At 49.8% G+C, this 21850-nt stretch overlaps 1 protein-coding gene across 2 annotated transcripts in view; it reads right to left on the bottom strand.

Moving 5' to 3' along the window:
* Positions 1 to 2127: 2127 nt before the first annotated feature.
* The window catches only part of SUFU (SUFU negative regulator of hedgehog signaling), a 96632-nt gene continuing 76909 nt past the window's right edge, over positions 2128 to 21850 (bottom strand). For both annotated transcript variants that reach the window (XM_082053981.1, XM_082053982.1), the window contains exons 11-12: positions 12209 to 12277; positions 2128 to 9126 (exon numbers count right to left, since the gene is read on the bottom strand). In XM_082053981.1, coding sequence (XP_081910107.1) covers positions 9037 to 9126; positions 12209 to 12277 — 159 coding nt within the window. In that variant the 3' untranslated portion in view covers positions 2128 to 9036. The remainder of the gene's footprint in view (positions 9127 to 12208; positions 12278 to 21850) is intronic.

Raw genomic sequence — 21850 nt, 5'->3', positions numbered from 1 at the left:
GAGGGTAAAATAAAAATCCCAAGGGACTTGGTGTGCCAATTCCCTGCTAGCCCGTGCTTCTGGGTGCTGCGTGATACATCCTTGCGGGCTAAAGCATGGAGAATCCCTCCCTCCGTGTCTGCACCATCCTGCTATGGGCTGGGGGATGTTCTGTGGGATGGAGGACATGCTGTGGGATTGGGGACATGCCATGGGAAGGGACATGCTGTGGGGTGATGCTACGGGAGGGGGTTTGGGGTCAGGACCATCCCTGGGTGCCCAAGTCCAGCACAACCAGCGGCCACATGGGCTCTGCCCTGGGTGGGCAGGGAGCACCGTGGGACCGGGACACGTTGCTGTGGGGGCTGTTCCCTCTTCCCACCCCATGGGGTCCCATCTCCCCATCCCTCTCCCACTCTACAGTGCACCCCCTTCCACATCAAGGTTCCCAGGCACTGCTGTTCACTTTTCAGATGGGAAACAAGCTCCAGCCCTCCCTCTGCACCCAAAAAAAAACCAACAACCAAACCCCAAAAAACAGAGAGGAGAGAAATAAACAAACAAATCCCTTCCCTCTCCTGGCTTGGCATCTGCTCACAGCCCTTGCATTATTAATTAGAGAAGCTGCCGGCATTATTAGCAACAAACCGCTCCTAATGAAGTTCAGAGCCGCAGATCCAGGAGGGGCTCCCAGACACTGCTTTTCAGAAACCTTAATTAAATTCAGTGCCCGAAGGTGCATTTGGCTGGGGGAGGCGGAGCGGTGAGGCTGCCCAGGCCGGGCACGGCCGCGCCGGTGGTGGGGCCCGGGGTGACGGGTGCTGGAAGGAGAGGGGCGCCCTGCTGTGCCACAGCCCCAGGGACACCGGTCACCTCGAATTTGGGGCCAAACGGAGAGATCGGCTGCAAAGGAGCTGCTGCCCAGCCACTGCAGGGATGGTGAAAATGCATCATTTAATTCATTCATTAACGGAGTTTCCAGCAGGGAGGGTTTCCCCCACTGCATGAGCAGCGGGGTCCCTGGCCAGTCCTGGTTCCACTGTTCTTGTTTGGATGTCCTAGCAGGGCGGCCCTGTGCTTGCGAATGCTTCGAGGCCTGGGAAGGTGAGTGGCACGGGGGGTCTCGGGCCAGGGGACGAGCTGTGGGCAGCCTCTCACTCCCCAGGCCCCTGCCTGGGTAAATAACCTCACTGAGGAGCCCAGCCGTCCAGCAAGGTTTCCTCAAGTGACATGACAAAACCCAGCCAAGCTGTGGCCACGTTCCTTCAGCACGGCCGGCGACTGCGGGAGAGGCTCATCAGGAAAGGATGGTTCTCACCCCAAACATCAAAAGAAAACAAATCCTCGCAGGAACGCTTTCCGCTGATTGCTCCCCTTCCCATGCAGGGAGTGCTGAGATAACACCCCTGAAGAGCAAGGGCAAAACCTGCCCAAAGCTGGATTTTGGCTCCCCTTGCATCCTTTCCCTTCCCTGCCACCCTTCCTCTACACACGGCAATCTCCCTTCCCCCTCGCGAGATATTCCACCCTTCTTGACCTTAAAGGAATTTATTACTGAGGAGTGTGAAAAGATTACTGCAAAATCGTTCTGCGTTACTGGGAAATCATTGCAACATTAGCTCAGTAATATTTTTTCATGTTTGCTGTGTCTCTGCTCTGACACATTCAGTCTCCACGCGCACATCCACACCCCCGCAAATCCCGCCGAAGCCAAGAGGCGCTTGGCGGAGGATGGGAGCGTGGACCTGACCCGGCACTCACCCCGGTCCCTCCTTCCCGCACCGGAGGATGAGGTTGCCATCCCTCAGCTGACCGGCCGTGTCTTCAGACCCACGTGTGAGCATTCCCCAGCCTGGCAGGTCCAAACAGCGCAGAACACCCCGGCTGTCAGGGAGCCGGGGCTGCCCTGGCTCAAGGGATTTCGCCAGTGGATGCTCAGGGAGGATCCTGCACCCATTGGGGCCCTGGAGTGGCTGTTTTGCTGAGCTTTTTTGGGAAAGGAAGATCCCTTTCTCTCCCATGCTTGCGCTGGGGAGGCCTGAGCGACAGACCCTGCTCCACTGGGGCCGGGGGAGAAGGTGGCGATGAGAAGAGGGGGCTGCGGAGGCGGGTGATCCCGCCAAGTCGCCCGAAGAGAAGGACACCAACAATTCTGCAAATACGTTTAATGCACTTTGAATACACGGGAGGAAAAAAAAAAACAAACAACAAAAACGCTGTGATTCACAAAAATATTACAAAAAGTCACGTGCAGGCGAAACACACCCAGCACTGCAATACCAATGTAAGAATTTACATTAGAAACTAATATAAAATATTTAAAAACCTCTGCTAGTTTAGCTTTCCATTTGTTTTTTTTTTTGACTTTATTAAAAAAAAAGGAGGCGGGGAGGGGGAAGAAAGGCCATCTACAAGGTACCGATACACCGGCTGCAGAAACACGGGCTCCTTCCAGCCCCGTGGGTGGTGTCCTCAGGCTCCTCGCGCGACACGACCCCGCACACAGACCGCACACTCACACGCCTGACCTACAGAACAGTTCACCTCCGCGCTGCGAGGGCAGCCCCAGCGGTCAGGGTTCGCTGTGGTGCTGGTCACCCCATGTGTCCCCTGCCCTCAGAAGCTTGCCTTTGCTCTAGGTTTTGCAGCAACCATCCAGGATACAAAACAAGTAGTGTCCCCGGCCAGCAGCAAAAACTCCATCCTTTAAAAAAAGGGAAAAGCGTGTCCAACCTGAGCTGGATGAGAGGAGTTTTGAACGACTACACTTGGGTTGAATGACCGTGGCCAAACATGGAGCACCAGGACTCCTGGGCTGGATGGGTGCAAGCAGCATCCCATCGCGGGGGCCAGGGCACCAGTACAAGCCCCCAGCGGGATGTCATCTGCTTCCACGGGGCTGCAAACTGCCACTTCAGGGAAAGCCAAAAGCTGGGAACAAAAGGGCCCGGCATCCCCCAGCCCGTGATCAGTCACTGCCGGGACAACACGGCCACTCACACCCGCCTCCCCTTCCTCTGCCGCCCGTGAGTCTCGCAGCCTGTTTGCAGGAACAGCATTTGAGCTTCGCCGCCAGCACCACCAAGTCCTTGTGCACTTCTGCGCCCATCCTGCCCGCGGCATTGTCAACACACGCCGTGTTTATGTAGGACCTACCGCACACGGTGGCGACAGCTCGGTCCCTCCCACCCTCGTGCAGCGAGGGTTTCCGGAGCCGCACTTTCGCTGCAGTTGGGCCCCAGGGAAAGGAACAAAGGAGCCATTTTCATCTCCAGCCTCGCCAGGAGCAGAGAGAGGGCGAGAGAACAGACCAGTGTTTGCAAAACACTACAATCGGCAGGAAATTTTCCTCCGGCTTTTTTTTTTTCTCTCTTCCTCTTTTTAAAGAGGGGAGACATAGCATCAGGACAGTTTAAAGACAACCAGGCACTGGCCAGCCGCATCTGCCACGTGCCATCCTTTCTGGACTGATGTTCCTCTCCCACTATCAGAGCCCTGTGAGCCGAATGGTGAACGATGCCATGGCCTTTTGGCGAGGGAAAGGGCAGGGGCTGCCTTCATGGCAGACTGGAAATGATGCTTCTGAACTGATGTGCCGCTTATGATGATTTTATGGTCTGTCAGTTGTTTTAGGGGAAACAGAATCACAGTAGAAATGGAAGAGGTGGTGAAGTACGATACACGACAGGTTCAGTGCCTGAGAGAGACAGGTCGATGCGGGGCTGGATTTAAAGCACATTTGCAACCTCAGGCTTATTCTCCATTTGAAATTTTGGACTCATGTTGAACACAAGTTGTTTGTTTTAAATAAAAAGAAAACAAGCAGGCAATGCACAACAGAAAAAAAAAATGTTATAAAAATAGCAGGTTGCTACAGAGCTCATTAAAAGCTGCCACAGTCCCAGAGACCTAAATCCAGCTTTAGAACCTTGGGAGGTGAACCCCATCAACAAAAGATTGTTTTGGATACAGTCTGGCTGCTGTGCAGGCTGGCATTCATCGATAGGGGCAGATGCACAAAAAGGGATACCTGGTTGCTCGACAATCCATCTGCCCTCACAGCTTCACTCACAGGGAGAATTAAGGCACAATATATAGTCTAAACGAAGGGCAGTCACATTTAGGCTGGAGTCCCTGGGAGGTGGAAGGGTTCTCGCGGTGCCGGACCCCTCCTCACCTGGCCGCGATGGCATGGGGGCTAGAGCCCAAGACTTGGTTCAGTGGAGCCGCAGGGTGCAAGGCTGTGCCCTGGGCTAGGGGGAAATCGGACACACAGGTCTAAGTGTTTCCTCTGGCCTGAAGATCTGCGGATCTCTTCTCCCCACCCAACACGACGCTGCCTTGCCCTGGCCAGATAGAAGCCGGCAAAGCGGGTCAGGGACTCCAGATGCCCATAGCGGCGGGGGGAACTGTCATCAGGACAGAGAAACAGCCACGCAGCCGCGACCCCACACCGACGTGCCGTCTGACCTGTGTCCTGCCAAGCACACGGGCAGCCACGCACCTTCCAGTAATGCATCTGAGAAAGGTTTTTGTGAGGAGCTGGGGAGACTTTTGATGAAGGGAACGGATGCCGGGTGAGCAATAAGCTCACTCAGTGACCAGCCTGGAGGTTCTCCCGAGGGGCAGTGGAGCAGGAGCTCCACTCCCCACCCCACACTAATTAAAATAACAAATGAGACTGAAGCAGCCACATGGTGAGTCCCCATCTTTGACTCAACCTCAGGCGCAGCTATTGCAGCCCTCTGCAGTCTCCACCAGCAGCGGCGGGTGGAGGCCAGAGCGGGAACGCGCAGCGGGACGTGCGTGCCCAGCTGCTTGTGCCTGTGCAGGACCTCAGTGGGTCCTGGCGTGGAAATGAGGACCTGCCTGCGGGGACCCCACACTGCGCCCAGGCCCTGACAACTCTCACTTTGGTTTTTAGCTTCCCTGTACCCGTGTTTGCTCCCCCTGCAGCACCTGAGGGCTGTGCTGCCTCAAGCACCCCGAGCTGTGGGTGCGGGAGGGCGGCTGTAACCCGCTCCCCCACCACAACCTGGCCGCAGCACCTGCTCCCTCCAAGCCAAGCGTTGCCTTCAACTGTGATTTTTTTTTTTTTTTTAAAGCTACACCCTCTAAATATTTCTGCTGGTCGCAGATGAAACACAACACAAACCCCACTTCTTCAAAGACCACTTGATGACCTGGTGGTGTCATTTCAAAAGCCATCCAAGAGCAACTGAATATTTGAACTGAAGAGCTTCAGAATATAATTTCAAATCGCTGTTGGCAAATCTATGCACAGTAAAACCAATATATCACCATCCTCAAAGACATTATGCACAGCAGGCAGCACCTATCTAAGCCACTGAAAATATCACTGTAGGTCACACCAGCTACAAGACTGACTGCTCTGCTCAGATCGTATCCCACATACATATTGAAACTATACATTCTTTCTCCTGTTTTTAATCACGAGTTGGCTTTTGGGACTTCTCCTTTCAAAACTGCTGTCACATGTTGGATTTTCAAGGCATTGAGGGTCTGTCACAAGGTTCTTCATCTTTGGAAACATCCCCATCAACCTCCACTGCAAGATTTCTCCAGGAGGGAGAAAACCTACACTCGCTGCTTCTAAACTGCATTCATGTCCATTCAGATCATTCTCTAGCCAACAAAAGCCTCTCAGGTTTTGGTTTCATACACTCCTGCTTCTTTTCTTTCTAGAAAACTTCGGCACCAGTGGACCTACCATCTCAGCAGCTCTGGGCTAGAAAAATACCACAACATATATGAACACTGATGCATTTCTCTCTTGCAAACTGTTTGCTCACTAAAATACAAAGGTTTCTTTTCCATTCCCTTCACATGCAGGCATGTCCTTTTCCCCCAGATGAAAATATCCAAACTCGAGATCTCATTTACTTGCCAATGAGTAAGACTTTGGCACAGTTGCAAGCTTGATGCGAGTCGGGAGGGGACGTCCTGTGGGTGAACAGCTCTTCATGATACCGAGTAACGTGCAACTTTCTTATTCTTAGACAACTTCTGAGAGGCAGCGACATGACCCTGGAGCTTAAGGGCTGACTCTCACCAGTTTCTCTCTTGTAGTTGGTCTAACAATAAGACAGAGATTTCTATTTTGGCAGTTATTTGCCTAATATTTTTCTCCTTGACTAAATAGGAAGATTTCATTTCCTTCCCTTCAAACCTTCCCCTCAATTGTTATCTGGCTACCAGCAAAGATCTGTGAGAAAATGTCTCAGAAATAGAGATTTCTGGCATGCCACCTGTTCATAACTCAAATACACAGAACTATATATAAATACATGACATGGAACAAAAATACACATACACAAGGATACTGGGTGGATTTTCAAATGCATTCAGCCTGCTCACTCTGAAGTCAATGAAAACCCAACCCAGAGCGTCTGATGAGAGTAAATATGGTGAAGAAAACATACACATAGCAAGGCAGAACTGGAGCACAAGCTGGCTCGGAGGAGGTGCTTTCCCTGCGTGCAGCCCCACTGCGGAGGCTCCAGGAGTTCACAGGGCAGGAGGCCCTAAGCTTTCCAGATGTGTGTCTGAGCCCACAGAGGGTCTGACGGACCTGTGCTGATCTCTGCAGGAACAGCAACAATTGACCTTCCAAATGTCCCTTCTCCACTAAGATGTGGATTTTAAGCTCCTTTTAATGAGAGCTAGCATCTGGAAACCAGGAAGAGCAGCCAGCACCGTGGCAAGGGGCCAGCTCTGCTGCAGGCACCCCAGCAAGCTCCTGCAAGAGCCCTCCATGGGCTACTGTTGGTGGACAGCTTTGGGACAAAATTGTAGCTGCTGCCCTTGCCTTTTTCCCGACTGCCACAATCGTCTGTTTGTTCATTATCTTGGGGTGGGACACTTGGGCACGTCATTTTTGAAGCTGGACTGGTACATTTTCATGCCGCTTTCTCGCCCATGCTGTCCCCTGTATATACATCTCCAGTGCTGAAGGGATGCTTAGTGCTAACCAGGACAATGAAAACTGGCCAAAGATCCCACAGACGAATGCGGTCTGCCACAGCACAGAAATCACTCTGGCTGGCACAGGCAGATATCTGAAAGTTTGTTCTTTCACAGCAGGATTTTAAGATGATCCTCTGAGTTCAGACCAAATGACAAACTCATTTACATGTAAATTGCTTTCATAGCTTTGCAGAAAGGAAGGTTCTGCTGAGCAGTGTTGGACCCTGCATTTGGTCTGCCTTAAATTATAATATAACAACAATTATAATAATACAAATACTACTTAATACACAAAGCACGCCCTCCCCTGCAAACCCTGGCATGCTTCGGTAGGTCCTACAGCCCTCTAGTCAATAATCAGCCTCTGCACAGAGACACACTGAATGACTTGCCTGAGGCCACAGAGGAATTCTGTGGCAAGTCCAAGGAGAGTTTTGTGGCTTCTAGCTCTGCTTCTTGACCAACATTAACCAGCCTCAAATATATGCAAAAAACATCAAAGCTGACTTTGCCAGGAAGAAATTAAATCAGGAAACAGAAAACCAACTCTGGGGTACTGCAAGGCTTCCTGGACTTTGCTGTTTGATCAGGGGAGTTCAGTGTTAAAAGCTTTTGTTATACTTGTATTATGATCACACAGCAACTGTGCATAAATCACCAAGTTCGCTTGTAGGCAGAAAGGGGTGGAAGGAAAGCTGCACCTCCCCTGACAAGGAGTGAAGAGTTGTCATGAAAAAACAATGGGCAGAGGAAGGTTGGGGAATTCGCATCAGAAACAACCTGCAACAGCAGCAGGGGGTAAAGCCTGCCGTGGTTTGCTGCAGCACATCCACAGGGGCCAGCATCTCAATGCAGACACACAACCTGAGCCTGCAGAGACCACCTCCCCTGCACACCACGTTTTGCTCCAAGGAGGAAGCCAGGGGGATCTCAGAGAGTGTCTTTTCAAACTGATTTGAATGCTTTACAGTTCAAATCTATCTGAAAGAAGGGACATCATCAACAAGAGCCACCACGGTGAGGCTAGAGGGGAAAACAGAGCTGCGCAAGGGCCCGTCTCTGCTGGAACAGGGAGAATAGTCGGCTGAACTGAGGCTGAGTCTCCTCTCTGCTGTGCCAGGGCAGTGGAGATCTCCATTTCACAAACTTTCAGGCAGCCCCGTGGATGCTGCAGAGCTGCTGAAGTTGTCCCTGTGAACAAATGGTCCTTTCTAGCTTCTTGAATTCTGTACAATAGCAAGGAAAAAATACTTGACAGTATCTCTTTAAAGATAAACACACTGTAAACAGGAGATCTCCCCCGCCCCGGTAGCTTTCTTCCTCCTGCTTGTGCAAAACCAGAGGTTGCGACCTTCCCTGGGGTTCAGGCACAAGGACAGGATGCATGAGAATAAAGTTGCCTCTGTTTGCAGTGATACCATAGCTAATAGCACCAAGACCAACACTTAAAACATGCCTAATTTGAGGGCAGGGAGGATCTGGGTTTGTTTTTCTTGACTGAACTAGAAAGTTCATCTTTAAATCTGTTCAGCTTCAAGCATGTGAGCTTTTGGCCTCCTTTAAACAGGGGAAATACCATTCTGTTTCTGAAAAGAAAAAAAAAATAGCACATGGAAGAACAGTTCTGCAGTCAGTAAAAGTTTGGCTAACAAAAGGACTCCAGAGTCACGTAAAGAACATTTAATCCATGGATTATAGGCTCGCACCTGGCAGAAATGCATGTGTAAATACAGGCGTGCAGAGCATCTACACCCTGGGCTAAGGCAGAGGGGAGTTCTGTAGCTAGGAGAAAGAAAGGATTCTTACTACTTATCTTCATAGTTAAATATTTCTCACTCGCACTCACACATACGCAGGCTGTTCCCAGAGAGCTCAGCCTTGGGAAGGATAAAGGAAAGGGCTCAGTTCGGTCTGGGCTGGTGCTGAGTAGCTTCTCTTCTGTTCGCAGTGGTTGTGCAGCAAACTCTTTTATTTGCAGGCAGAGTTTTTACTGCATTAATTATCCTGTGAGTCACTGGGCAGTGGACAGTAACTTGGCTCTCCCGGTTGTTAGAAGGGTGTAATTCAGCTCTAATGCAGCGGGTTGTCGAACACGGCATCTGGCAAGATGGAAACTTTCAGTTTCTTTTCAGGCCAGCTGTACTCCTTTGGAAGTTTAAACTGTAAGACAGTAAAGAGAACCAGTTAATGTATATCACTGCAACCTAACTCACAGAGAAAACAAAATCGTTACAAAGGCAGGCAGCCCCACGTTGTTATTATTTTTTCAAACAAGAGGCCACTAAGAAAACATTTCCCCATTAGTATGTTTTGGACAGCAGTGGACATTAGATAATGTGGCCTGTGCCTCAGCTGCCAAAGTAAAGTTCTGAGATTTCGGCCCCAGCGCTGTTTACTTCACCAGACGGATTCTGGAGCGTTTCTGCCCCCATCATCATTCCTCTTCCCCAAGCTCTCTGAAAATTCACAGCACAAGTATCTCCGCTCCTATCTGACGATGTCCCTTTCCTTTTACCTACCCCAGCCCCCAGAGCCGTCGTTTGCTTTAAAGAGAGACTTATGGCAGGCTTCAACCTCCTGCTCATACAGGGTGGGATATTTGTGATCTAGCACAGCTCTGCTGAGCGACAGGCTTGCAAATGGCCATCCCCTCCGGGGGTGCAAACTGTGCCACCCTGGCTGGGGAGGGCCAGTGTGCCCAAACAGCATTTCTGCTCCAGCCCTCCCCACCTCTGGTACAAAGGCTTTGCAGAGCACCTGTACAACGCCTCAAATTCACACAGGCACTTGGCTGCTCAGGCTGTTTTGCAAACGTTGATTGAAACACAGGGAACAGGGATTTTTTTTTCCCAGTCTGGTTTACACAGCACTGTCACTGGCCAGTGCTTCCCAAACAAGGCAAGTGCACTGGTCCAATCCTGATGTTGCTCCAGGGCATCTCACTTTAGGCTGGGATGTCAACTCAACATCTCTGGTCCCAATCATGACTGTGTTGGGGCAGATGTCCAAGGAACCTTACCACCAACCCTTCTCACAATCACCTTTGACCACAGCCAGATGGCAACCAGTCTGGACAAGCATTTCAGGCAATCCCAATGCCCAGACTGAGGGTCCAAAAGCCATGGGGGACAGTTCTGAAAGCCCATTTGCAGGATGATTTTAAGACTCTGCTGCACCCATGATGTGGTACCACCTGACACCCCAATGGGAACCCCAGGGAGAAATCTCGCCAGGATCCCACACCACCAGGGACAATTCGGAACAGCTACAGCAGTCCTCCCCTGGGAGAGCCCTCAGACCAAGGCCAGCAGTGGGTAAGCTTCCCAGGGGCTACATGAATCAGAGAGTTGGTGCAAGGAGGCCTGTGAGACATCTATCTTTATTCAATTACTTGTCTTTCTTCCTGTAAGTGCCCCATTTCTGAAGGACATTAACACAAGCTGAGTGGTAGGTTCCTGCTAAAGGAGATCCCCTCCAGCTGCTTGCTCCACAGCAAGGGCGGCTCTAATGTGAATTTGCTCCTGACCTTGCTCCATTTGCAGCTGTGTACGAAGGTAACCTGTAGTTGAGACCCACTGACCTTAGTGGGCTGGCAGCTTAGGGTCTGACCCATGATCCAGGGGCACAGTGGGAGAATCGTTCAGGATGGTGGCTACCATAAACTACCCCTATTTCTCCCCTAGGAAACATAAACAACCCAAGTCCCACTTACTTTTTTTTTTAAAAAAAAACCTCAAGCTCTGCTTGTATCTTGCACCACATAATCTAGTGGCCCTACACTGCCCTGAAGATTCCTCTGAGTTCAACGTCTAGGGTATGTGAAAATCATGCTAAAGATACTCAGATAATTTCACTTAATTTCACTTAACAGGAGTGGCTCTTCATGCAGCAAAGGACAGACTGTCCTTGCAGTGCTTCGTCCTACCACACGAATATCATCAGCAACAGTCATGGCTGCAGAGGAACGCCTTGAGTTGGCCCAAACCGAGATCCTGCAAGCTACAAATCCTTGGAGGAATCTGGATGCTGAAAGATCACATTTCATCCCAAGTATTTTCTGTTTTATAAACAGGAGTGGTTCCAAAGCAATCCTCTTGGAGAAGTCATCCTTTGCATTTGTTTGTTTTCCACTTTTTAATTTAGCAGAGTCACAGTAACTCAGAACTGAGCGCCTGGTCACTGTGCCAGGAGCTGCCATGCCCATTGCGCTGCCTCTCAGTGGACAGCGAAAGCACATGAGCCATCCAAAGCCTTAACTAATGGGCCTTCAAACCAAAGCGCTCCTAGGCTTCCATGTCACTAGCAAAAATGAGCTTTGGATTAGGTTTAACTGGATAAAAGCTGGCCTGAAAGTCACTGCACAGCCAGCAGCATGCTCCCCTCACTCGCACAGTGAAGAACATCCTGGCATTGAATCAACCCTGGATTAAACAATTAGAGCCCTGAGATTTTCCTGGGGGGAGGGAAGCAGGGCAAGGGATGGGAGGGCTGCTCTACAAGCCAAGGAAAGTTTCTTTAGAGTCTGCAGGGAGCTGTAAAAAATGGGATTAAAAATATTACATGTCATTTCTGCCACTACTCTTTGAAGTCAAGCAGAATATTTATATGGTATGCATGGGAGACAGGGTGTTAAATGTTCCCCAGGAAGAGATCACATGGCAGGGGGAAGTTTAGCACCGCACAGCAAAGCTTTATAAAGCTCCCTTGGCTGCTGCTATAACACTTCCAGGCTGGTGATGGTCCTCTGCACACCGTGCAGGGGTAGCAGGTGAAGGCCGAGCAGCAGATGTGAAAAGCCCCCATCTGCTCCCCAAACCCAAAAAAGGAGGCCCCTATAACAGACTGCTCAGCAGTAAGCGTGCTGCCACTGCTTTCAGCCTTTCTGAAAGCAGGGAAGGTGATGTGCCTGGCGCTGCTGCCAAGGACACTGTGCATGACATGGAGGAAAACCTGGCCTAGGGGCTGCACCACTTTGATTTGAGGTGCTCAGATACCATGTCGGGAAAGATGCTGGTAGAAAGGAAATGCAGAGTCTCCCTTAGTACCCACCCCTGCCCTGTATTTCTTGCAATCCCTTCTCTCAGTGCCTTAGTTCACAGCAAACGTGAAGGTTTAGCAAGGCCTCATGTCTACAGGGCAGGGCTGCAGCCCGTGAGCCAGGGGCAGGATCAAAGGCGAGCTGCAGGACGGGCTGAGCTCCCTGGGACAGTACATGAGATACATGGGAATGATGCAGCCTTACTTCCTCTGGAGAATTCAGATCTTCTAAATCTTCCAGCATTCTCTCTACAAACTCTTCGGTCAATAGGATCTGCAAAGGAAATACAGTAGTTTATGCATTTACACTCCTAGTTTTAGCTAATTGCCAAGAAACAGAATGACTTCTGCAGAGAGCGGACTGTACCAGCTCACTCCGTCCCTCATGTCCTTCTTTCCTGCAATACAAAGGTTGGAGGGTAAGGAGCTCCTAACTTTGCCTCCCATCCCAACCACTGCAAAGAAACATTAAAATTATACAGCAATCTTTTTTTGACCCTCTATTATCTTCCTCAGGCTAAAATTAGAGGCTCGGCTTTACACAGACAGAGTGGGAAAGGAGGAAAAGGGGTCAAGATAACAACTGTTGGAGAGACAGTGGGAGACAGAGCTGCTTTCATCTGATCCATTGAAGGTAAACGCACAGTTTAATCGGGAAACGGCAGCGCAGGGAGAGCCTGAGACCCACACAAAGCCCATGCTCTGGGCACGGGGAGGGCGCTGACCCGAGCGCGGCACATCTCACACATCAACCAGATGCCGGGTACGGGAGGTGCCAGTGCCAGGCACCTCTACGTTGTATCACACGTGTACCCGTGCTGGGAAAGTTCTTGGCTCATCTCAAGGCCAGGCTGGCAAGCACAAAACTGCCCAGGAAAGTGGCTGCCGATGGGTCAAAATTACCAGCTGAAGGCCACAGCCCTGGGTGCATGGAGCCCTCAAGTCACACAAACCAGAGACAGCAGGGAAACCTGGGAATTCGAGGGGAGGAACTCCCACCCTCTTTAAAAAGGCATGGGATAGCTAAAAGCAAACACATCCTGCCTCTCCTCACAACAGCCGTAAAGGCCAGAGCTCCAGGCAGGCCAGCTGGCTTGGCACAGGAGCAGAGATGGCAGCGTGGGACCAGGCAAACATCCCTGTGTGGTGAGGGGGTGTTGGAGCGGCATTCCTGGGAGTTGGGTTGCAGCAGCATCCAGCAGATTATTCCCATTTCGGCCTACAGGTTTGTTCTTTCCCCCTGTTCCTCCTTTCCTTCCTTTGCTGCATCCTTTCCTCTGTCTCTGGCATTGCTTTCCATCCTGAAGCAACCACCATCCCCAGGCCTCTTTTCTCACTCTTCTCCCCTTATGCTGTTCCCCCCAGCCACGAGCTCCATGCCCTCCCAGAGACAGGACTACTCCAGCACCAAAGTGACAGAGCTAAGTGTCCAGCCTGCTGCTCCCCACTGTCCCATTCGGGGCAGCCAGGCTGTCCCATCTCCGTGCAGAGAGCCACCTCTCATGCCCACCAGATCCTTGGTGCTAGTAACATCAGTGGAATGACCACCAGGATGCCAAGGGCTGTGTGGCAAGTCGAGGCCTCTGGGCTTCATTTTGGTAACATATAAGCAGGGCTATTGGACAGAAAGAGATAGAGAAGACTCTGGTCTCTCTTTCTTCCTTTGGTAAGAGCAAAGATGCAAAAACAACAAAAAGAGATTGAAAAGCTACCAGGTGCCTGCCGTTCTCTCCCCTTTAACCTGGATCATCCCTTGAGCCTGAAAAAGCCCTGCTCCAGCCAGAATCCAGGAGCTTGCTGCTTTGGACAGGACTCTGCAACCTGGCACCAATCCGCAGACTGGCAAGCCGGGAAATGTTGCACTGAAACACGCAGCACTACCGCAAACTACTGCAGTCTCCTTGCAGGAGCCTGTAACTGTTCTGCCTGTTGGACTGGAGACACTTGGCTGTTGGCTGCTCGCAGGAGGAAGCCGCTGTGTCGGAGGCAGAAGGGCAACCTGATCGCTCAGCTCTGAAGAATAGAGCTGTGTGGGGAGCTGGGGCTCTGCAAGGAGCAGGCAGATCTGTTTCTGCGGAGGTGCAGCCTGCAATGGGGTGAGGGAATGAAAACAATTTGGCAGACATCAAAATCTACAGAACAGCCGGAAAAAGGAGGAGGAATTGGTATTCACAGCAATCAGGCAAGGAGGAAATGAATATTCAGCCATCCACGGATGAGCAGAAATGCCAGAGGTTGGGATGGGTGAGAAAGCAGGAATGAGGAGCCACTGCTTTGACAGGGGGACTAGAAGACAAGTGCAGCAGGAAGACTCATGGGTGCTCGCAAGGTGCCAGAGGCATGAGGGAAATGGGAACCACGTATGCGAGGCAGCCAGCTGCTCCGAGGTTGGAGGAAAACAAGACAGGGTACACAGGGGTAAAAAGCAAAGGGTGGAAAGACTGAAGGAGGAGACAGGTCAGGTCCCAGCTAAGCCACAGACTCCCAGAGTATGGACAAACCTACATGGAGGACTGACCTGGGGTGCAACTCCCTGAGATGGCTGAGCCCATCTGCAGCTCGCTGCTCCCCCTCAGTGAATGTTGGTAATTTGGCTGAAAAAAATCCCAAATTCCACTGATGTAGTGAGCTGAATAGGCTCCCTGAAGGGTCTGACAAGTGGAGTGGGACAGGTGCCCCACAGCTCAGCTGTCTCGTGGACTGCATTTGTGGGATTGAAGTGATGGCAGCCTGAGTACGGAGCGGGCTGAGAAAAGATCGTGGCACTGTTCTGCAAGCCCTGCACAGACAGTTAACTGTGCTGGATGGCAGGTGTCACAGGCTGCAATGACAAACTGCTGCAGTAACATTCACACAGTGTGTCACTCAGAGCTCATCCTCAACAGCTCATGTCAGAAAAAAACCACTCCAGACCTCACTATCACACGCTGCTGGGGAGATCTGCTCTTTGCGGAGAAGAAGGGAATCTCCGATGCACGGGCGTAACCAAACGCACAAGCAGCCCTGTCCCTTGCAGAGGAACTGGCACTCTCAAGGCCTCCTGGGCGCGCGGGGGAACGCACGTGTCCGCAGCACGCCAGCTGCTGAAGAGGGCTTTGAAGCTAGAGATATTGTCATCTTGGATTCATGTCTAGATAAGATTTCTTCTCTTAGAAGCAGCCAAATCAAAATGGCCCAACAGCATGAAGGCCTGTGCATGTAGATCAGGCTGCCATCCCCACCTACAATCAGCAAAACCACCTTTGTGCTGGTGAGTCTTTGCTCCTGCAGAGAAGGATGGGAATAAATCCAATCCTATCTCAGTTTCCCTCAGTCACAATATTTCAGGTTTCCAGTTCTTGTAGCTTGCCTGCTCCTGCACAGTATGATACCCCATTACATTAACACACACACGTTATATGTGCATGATATTAAAGGTGACATTCCCAGCAAATAAACATGACAGACTGCCATTGCTCTAGGCACCTAATTTAATTTCCTCTGGGATTTAAACCTTAGAAGCTCAAATTAAACAAACAGGCCCCGTTCACTTTATATTTCAGACCTGAATCTAGAGTTTTCTTCTGACTGTTAACTGATCTTATCAACAGGACACTGCACAGAGATCACAATGATGAAGCAGCTTATTCCCTCCCCAAAGAAAAACAGAGCCCTGCTGTTGTGCTGCAGCCATGGGAAAAGCCGTTGCAACCTGGAGGGCAAACGAAGCCGTCCCATGCGCACTGAGCACGTCTGTTCTCCCTTGAAATCTCTTGGACGGTGCTGAGGAAGCAAAGGAGCTCCCCCGAGCAGCAGCGGGTGCCCCGGGTGCTTGCAGTGCTGTGTTTTCACAGCTCTGTGCAAACACTCCCACCGCCCAGCCTGCCGAAGCTGGTTACGGGTGTAGCTCAGCCTTTGTCATGGCTGTTTGCAGTATGAACAGGGAATGGCCTTACCAGCCAGCTGTGGGTATCGGAAACATCTCCTTCATTGCTGCACAGTCCTGCTCGCGCCAGGATCTCCCCGACCTGACCCAGAGAGGCCCGGACACGTGCCATCCCGTTGCCCGCAGATCCAGACTCCATTTTCTGTGTGCTTTGCAGCTCTGTAACTGTTAGTCACGCTGCAAATGCTTGGAAGACAATGAGCAGCCAAAAGATAAGTCCTGTGTTTTCTATCACAGCAAGCTACTGCACAACTGAGGTTCGAATTTTGGGTTCTCACTGCCTCACTAATAGCTGCTGTGTGTAGAGACACATTACAAAATACCAGGCTAGGCTGGTGGATGCACTCAGGGAAGACAAGGGCTGTGTGCATCATGTCTCCCTCTCATGGCAAGTCTCACCTGAGCTTGCTGAAACCTACTCCTGACCTACAGGGCTTACTCATGGGTCAACTGAAGGAGCTCGTGTTGAAGCTTTCGGTGTCGAAGCTTTCATACCTGCACATAGTTGAGAAACCTGTATCGTGACTTGTTACAGGTACATGGCTGCGAGTGTCTGAAAACAGGCGAGATCTAAAATGTACACAAGGTCATGGGGCTCTAGACTAGTTCGGCTGACTTTGAAAGCAACTGGTGCTTAGTAAAACATTAAAGACTTTATAGTCAGCTCATAGGTACCTCCCCAGAGTTAACACCCCATTTCTCACTATAGGGTTCAACTCTACCATGAGGGCTTGAAATTCTCAGCTCAGGAAAGGCTGGCTGGGGACAAAGATCACACCAATGTTGAAAGCCTGGCATGGCTGGGAAGTCTTTGATCAAAAGGAAGACCCTCAGAAGCTGAGCTTCTGGATCAAGCTGCAGCTCCATCCATTTTCAGGAAACATGCTTTATCCAGGGCAAGACACAAGCGATTAGTCCAGGGACAATTAAGTAGGAGTGCTTTAACTGATAACACCCAATTTTCTTGCCTACCCAGAAACAAACCAATCCCACACTTTGCCCTAGTGCTTTGTTTGCATTAAACATTGCCACTTGCTTTTCTAGCAGGTTTGTCAAAGAAATGAAAGGTTTTATTAGTTCTGGACTTAGTACAGAGCTGGCTTGTAGGGCTCAGCCAGAGAAGGTGGGGATACATTGCAATAAACCCCTATGTAAACCATACCAACCCTCCTAAGAAACTGTTCATCTGTCCAGGTGTTGTGCCTGGAATGGGTGGAGCAGTTATACCCTAAGCCACATGTCATCTGTTCATCTGCACATAAATATCCAGCAAATTTTAGGAGCCCTTTGCCCTAAAAATGTCTCAGCTTAATTACTGTCGACAGCACAGCAAAAAGTGAAGTTAAAGTACATCAGCATTTCCCACTGAAATGAAACATTACCACTAAAACCCCTGGATGAATCATGCTTTGTGCCACAAGCATCCCCCAGCCCATCTCTCTGCTCTCCCCTTGCCTTGGCCTTCTTTGCGCTGCTTTGCTTTGACGGCAAGTGGCTCCGGGCAGAGGCCTTGTCACTGCATCTTTCTACGTCACACCCAGCCCCGACACCATCTGAAGAGGCCACCTTGCTGCCTGAATCCACCACAGCTCTCATTACAGCCTCAAAGGTATCAGTATTGCAACAAACACCTTTGACGGGAAATTCCACTGTTGCTCTTCCAAGAGATTCACAATCCTCTTTGTATAAAGGAAAAACATCCACGCACAGATGCCTCAGGGACCGTATTGCTTCACATCGCGATGTTACAATCCCAGAAGAGGAAGTATATGGTGATGCTGAAAGATTCTGACCTCCTCTGATCTCTCTGTGACATTCCCAATTACAAGGCTGATCCCGGGGACCTGGGCTCCTCAGAGCCCAGACTGACGAGATCTGACCTGCAGACAAAGCTGCTTTCAGTGAACATAAAGTTCGGCTCAGTTGAGGAGAGGACTGACCAGGGAGCCAAGACAAGTGGCAATACCAATTCTTTCAGAGTGAAAATTCAAAGGAAGAACAGGCATTTCAGGGAATGCTCCAAGTGGGTGGAAGAAAACCTACAAAAAGTAGCCAAAGTGTTTGAGTTGCAAGGGAGGGGCATCAGGCGGCGGGATAGTCAGTCGGTTTAAGGATGGAAGAACTTGACTCATCCAAAACCAGCCTGGACGAAGTACCAGAGAACATGCTGCAGAAGAATTGATACGAGGAGGATCGTGATGATCTAACGGGACATGTTTTAACCCCAGTGTACGTTTCCCCCAGCGTTTCATTCAGCAGTGAGACAGAACACCACAAAGGGATGATGTGGTGAGGTTTTGGGGAAGACAAACTTACTGGAAAGTGTTACTTAGATTGCCCTAGACTTGCTCAAGAATTTGAGGGAAGCCACCCAAAAGATTCTGAAAAAGTTTTTTTTTTTTAGGAAAGATGCATAAAACTGCTTTGGGGAGGAGTGGTTTGTTCATGACTTAAACCCATTTGTGGGTCTTGTTCTTACACTCACCATGCTAGGCATAACACACCTACTCAAGTTTGATGAGACCAAAAATCAACCTCTATCTCTTCAAGACAGGGCTTGACTCACAGCTGCCGCTTACAGGCGACCATCTCAAGCACCAGAGCAGCTCTTTCCAAATGCTGCCTTGAACCGCTGCTGCCGCCATTATGCCAATGAGCATAAATGATTTAACATGTGGTACAGCAGAGAGAAGAACCAGATGTGCTCATTTCCAGGGGAATGTCCTAACGCTACCGGAACAGAGTCATTCTCTTGTGCTCTCCGTCTCTGTGACTAATTCAGTGTTTTATATGATGTGGAACAACTCCAATTGGATGAGCTGAGGAAGAACCAAAATACCCTATAGTTGTGGTGCCCATAAAGCAAAGCAGCAGAAACAGGGGTTCAAATAAAAGGAAAGGGATAAAACATGAGTTTCTCATATCCTAGACGAGCATTTTATCCCTCAAATATTGATTAGAGAAAGCAAAACTTCTAACAACTCCAGCTCCATTCTGCAAAACTAGATATTTTTTTTCTGTTTTTATTGAAGAAAACTTATTTCTGGTCTCATTCAACATAAAAGGATTTTTTTTTCAGCTTCTGGTCTCTTGAAGGCTCTTGTTTCAGCAAGAAAAACTGAAAATATTTAAAGATTGGGCTCAGTCTGATATTCTTTCCCAGATTTTTCCCTTAGGTTGCCAAACCAAAAGAATGGATCATCCCCCATGACCCTGCTCACAGTAATCCACCCCCCCCCCGCCCCCCGACTGCCAGCACAGATAGCGCATGTTGATAGCTCCTGAATGCTGGACGCTTCCCACAGCCTCCATGTACCTATCCTGCCCACAGGCACGTTTAACATTTTCTATGAGAAGTTTGACCTTGCTGTTCTAAGCCTCAACTTATTTTTCCATGCTGGATGCCTTGTTTTTGATTTTTATTTTTTTTTTTTTAAGGTTTTTAGGGGAAAAGGAATCAAGTTATCTCAGAGAGGTATTTTGGAAAAAGTACTTTTTGACAGTGCTAACAAAGGTGGATGATCATTTTCTTGCAAAGCACTAGAACTAACCCTTAGGAGGAGGGCAATGAAGATTAGCAAAAAATTCCCTGCAAATGAAGGGAAAGTCTTTCTCCCAATCATGCAAATGCTTTGCCAAGTCAGAAGCCTCTGAAAGTAACTGTTTGCCCATAGCCTTTCAGAGAAGGGCAGAAAAATGTCCTGAAGAGCCCTCTTCACTGAGCATGTCCCAGCCCCAGGTGGCTCTGCCCCAAACACAGGGCTAAGGAGCAGTTTTCCCTCCGATCATTCCTCCGAGCAGCGAGGGATTGCTATGGCACCCAGCACATCAGGACGAAAGGCAGGGAAACTCTCCAGCGCTCTCATTTCTGCTGGAAGTCAGGCTGTGTTGAGGGGGAAGAGAAGGAATTTGCCAACTTGAATGAAGGGGAGGAGAGGAAAGCAGAGACGGGCCAGGACAAGGGTAAGACAGAGACACAGAAAAACAGGATGGAGAGCAGATCAGAGGCCAAAGCTGGAGGTGACACAAAGGGCAGAGAGGCTGGAGGAGAACCCCATTTCCACAGCCCCAGCATCCACATGCTGTCTGCTGGATGTTGTAAACCCACTGGCATGGGAGGCGAGCAAAGAGCATCCTCCAGCAGCGGCTGGGGCCAGGGTATAACACCCCACTGCCTCTGTGAGTTCCTCGGCTTACATGGAGTCATCGACCTTGTGCCGAGAATCAGGGGGTGCCAACCGCAAATGAACCATAGCCTCCATCTGCCTAACAGGATTTGTTCTGAAACCAAGTAAATTACCTGGAAAAAAAAATCCCTCTGCATTCAGAAACCAGCGACATCGGGCACACAAAACTTTGGAAATGGCTGCACAGGGACTGCCTGCGCCATGCTCATTTGGCCCCAGCGTGCGTCTGCCTCACAAAACAAATCTGTAATCACAGGATCGCCTGCTGTTTTTCTCCCACAAGACCTCTGCCCTGCTCAGTCCTCAGGATGGTTCTGCTCACTGAATGCAGCATTAGTCATCATTTCTTTTCATTATCATTCAAGTTGTTTCCCTGTCCCCTCCTACTCTCTTCCCCTTTATTTAGTACGCTCCATCCGACTACTGTCAGCATGGATTACACTGGAAGTACCTAATCTTACTGTCCTTACCACTCTCACAGCCTCTGACGTGCTCAGCCTCACACTTCTGCGAGGCAGGGAAGCGCTCTTCTCCATGCACCAGATGGGGGAGGGAGGGTAAAAGAAGCTAAGAGACCTAACAAAGTCAGAAGAAAATCTGCAAGAGTGGGGAGCTGAACATGGGACTCAAGCTCCTAGGCTGACCCCTTACCCCAAAGAGACCCTTTCTCCCTCCTGACCTGCCAGAATGAATTTTAATCTCTTCCTAAAACTGTTTCTGGTGTTCATCTGTGGAGCTGGAATGCTTGGCAAGCATTGAATTAATCTCCCCAGGATGACTGGAAGAAGGTTTTCCTGAACAGACACGGGAAAATCAGCAAAGAGAAAACTGAGTCTGAATGTCCACTTTTTGTGGGTGACCATCTCAAGACTCGCAGGTCCTTGTTTCCCAGCCCACTCAGCACTGCAGGGCACAGGGGTACCAGCAGAGGAATTCCTCCTGGCCTCCCGGCCTCTGGGTACACAGATCAGACCTCAGGTCTCGAGTGACCATTCAGAAAACAAGGAACACAAACTCAGTTGCCACCCAAAAACATTTCAGCTTAAGACTCTGGAACAGCATTGAGAAAGAACAGGGTAGCAGAGGCAGGAACACGATCCAGTTCTCCAGGGCAACATTTAACAGGCTTTGCCATGAGACTGTTGTGATTCTTCTGCAATTATCTGCCTCATTCACTATGCACCTTCTAATTTTGACAAACGAACAAAGTGGAAGTCCTATAAGCAAGAGTCTGCTTTATTCCACACTCCTGATTCATCCCCTAAACATGCTGCACCTTTGTGCACTGAATGAGGCAGGCATGCTTTGTAAAGAATACATATGATCCTTCAATTAGATATAGTATCAAAATACACATATGTAACAGAGGCAAGGCTAAAATGCAGAGATATTTCTTAAATGCTGTGTGCTAGATTTTGCAGTTAACAAGGACTCTTTTAACTATAGGTTTGTTTTTACTGCACTGTATTGGCTTGTACGTCAGAGTCTGCAGCAATATCTGATGCGTAACATGTATATTGCACATGATCAAAGACTTGAGTGTCATCTTCTTCCCCAGAACAATGACTGCCTAAAGCAGCAGGAGAAGAAATTATCTAAAGGTAGTGTTAAACAAACCTTCTTCTCCCCTCTGGGGAGAGTAAGCAGTCCAGGTGAGCAAGGTAGGAGGGGAGAACAGTCTGCTTTGTGCTAGACAGGCAGAGAGCCCCACATAAAAGCAGAGGAGCTTTGCAGA

This window comes from Streptopelia decaocto (genome assembly GCF_964273445.1).
Source record: "Streptopelia decaocto genome assembly, chromosome: 5".
Taxonomy (NCBI): domain Eukaryota; kingdom Metazoa; phylum Chordata; class Aves; order Columbiformes; family Columbidae; genus Streptopelia; species Streptopelia decaocto.
This window is presented reverse-complemented; position numbering and strand designations above follow the sequence as displayed.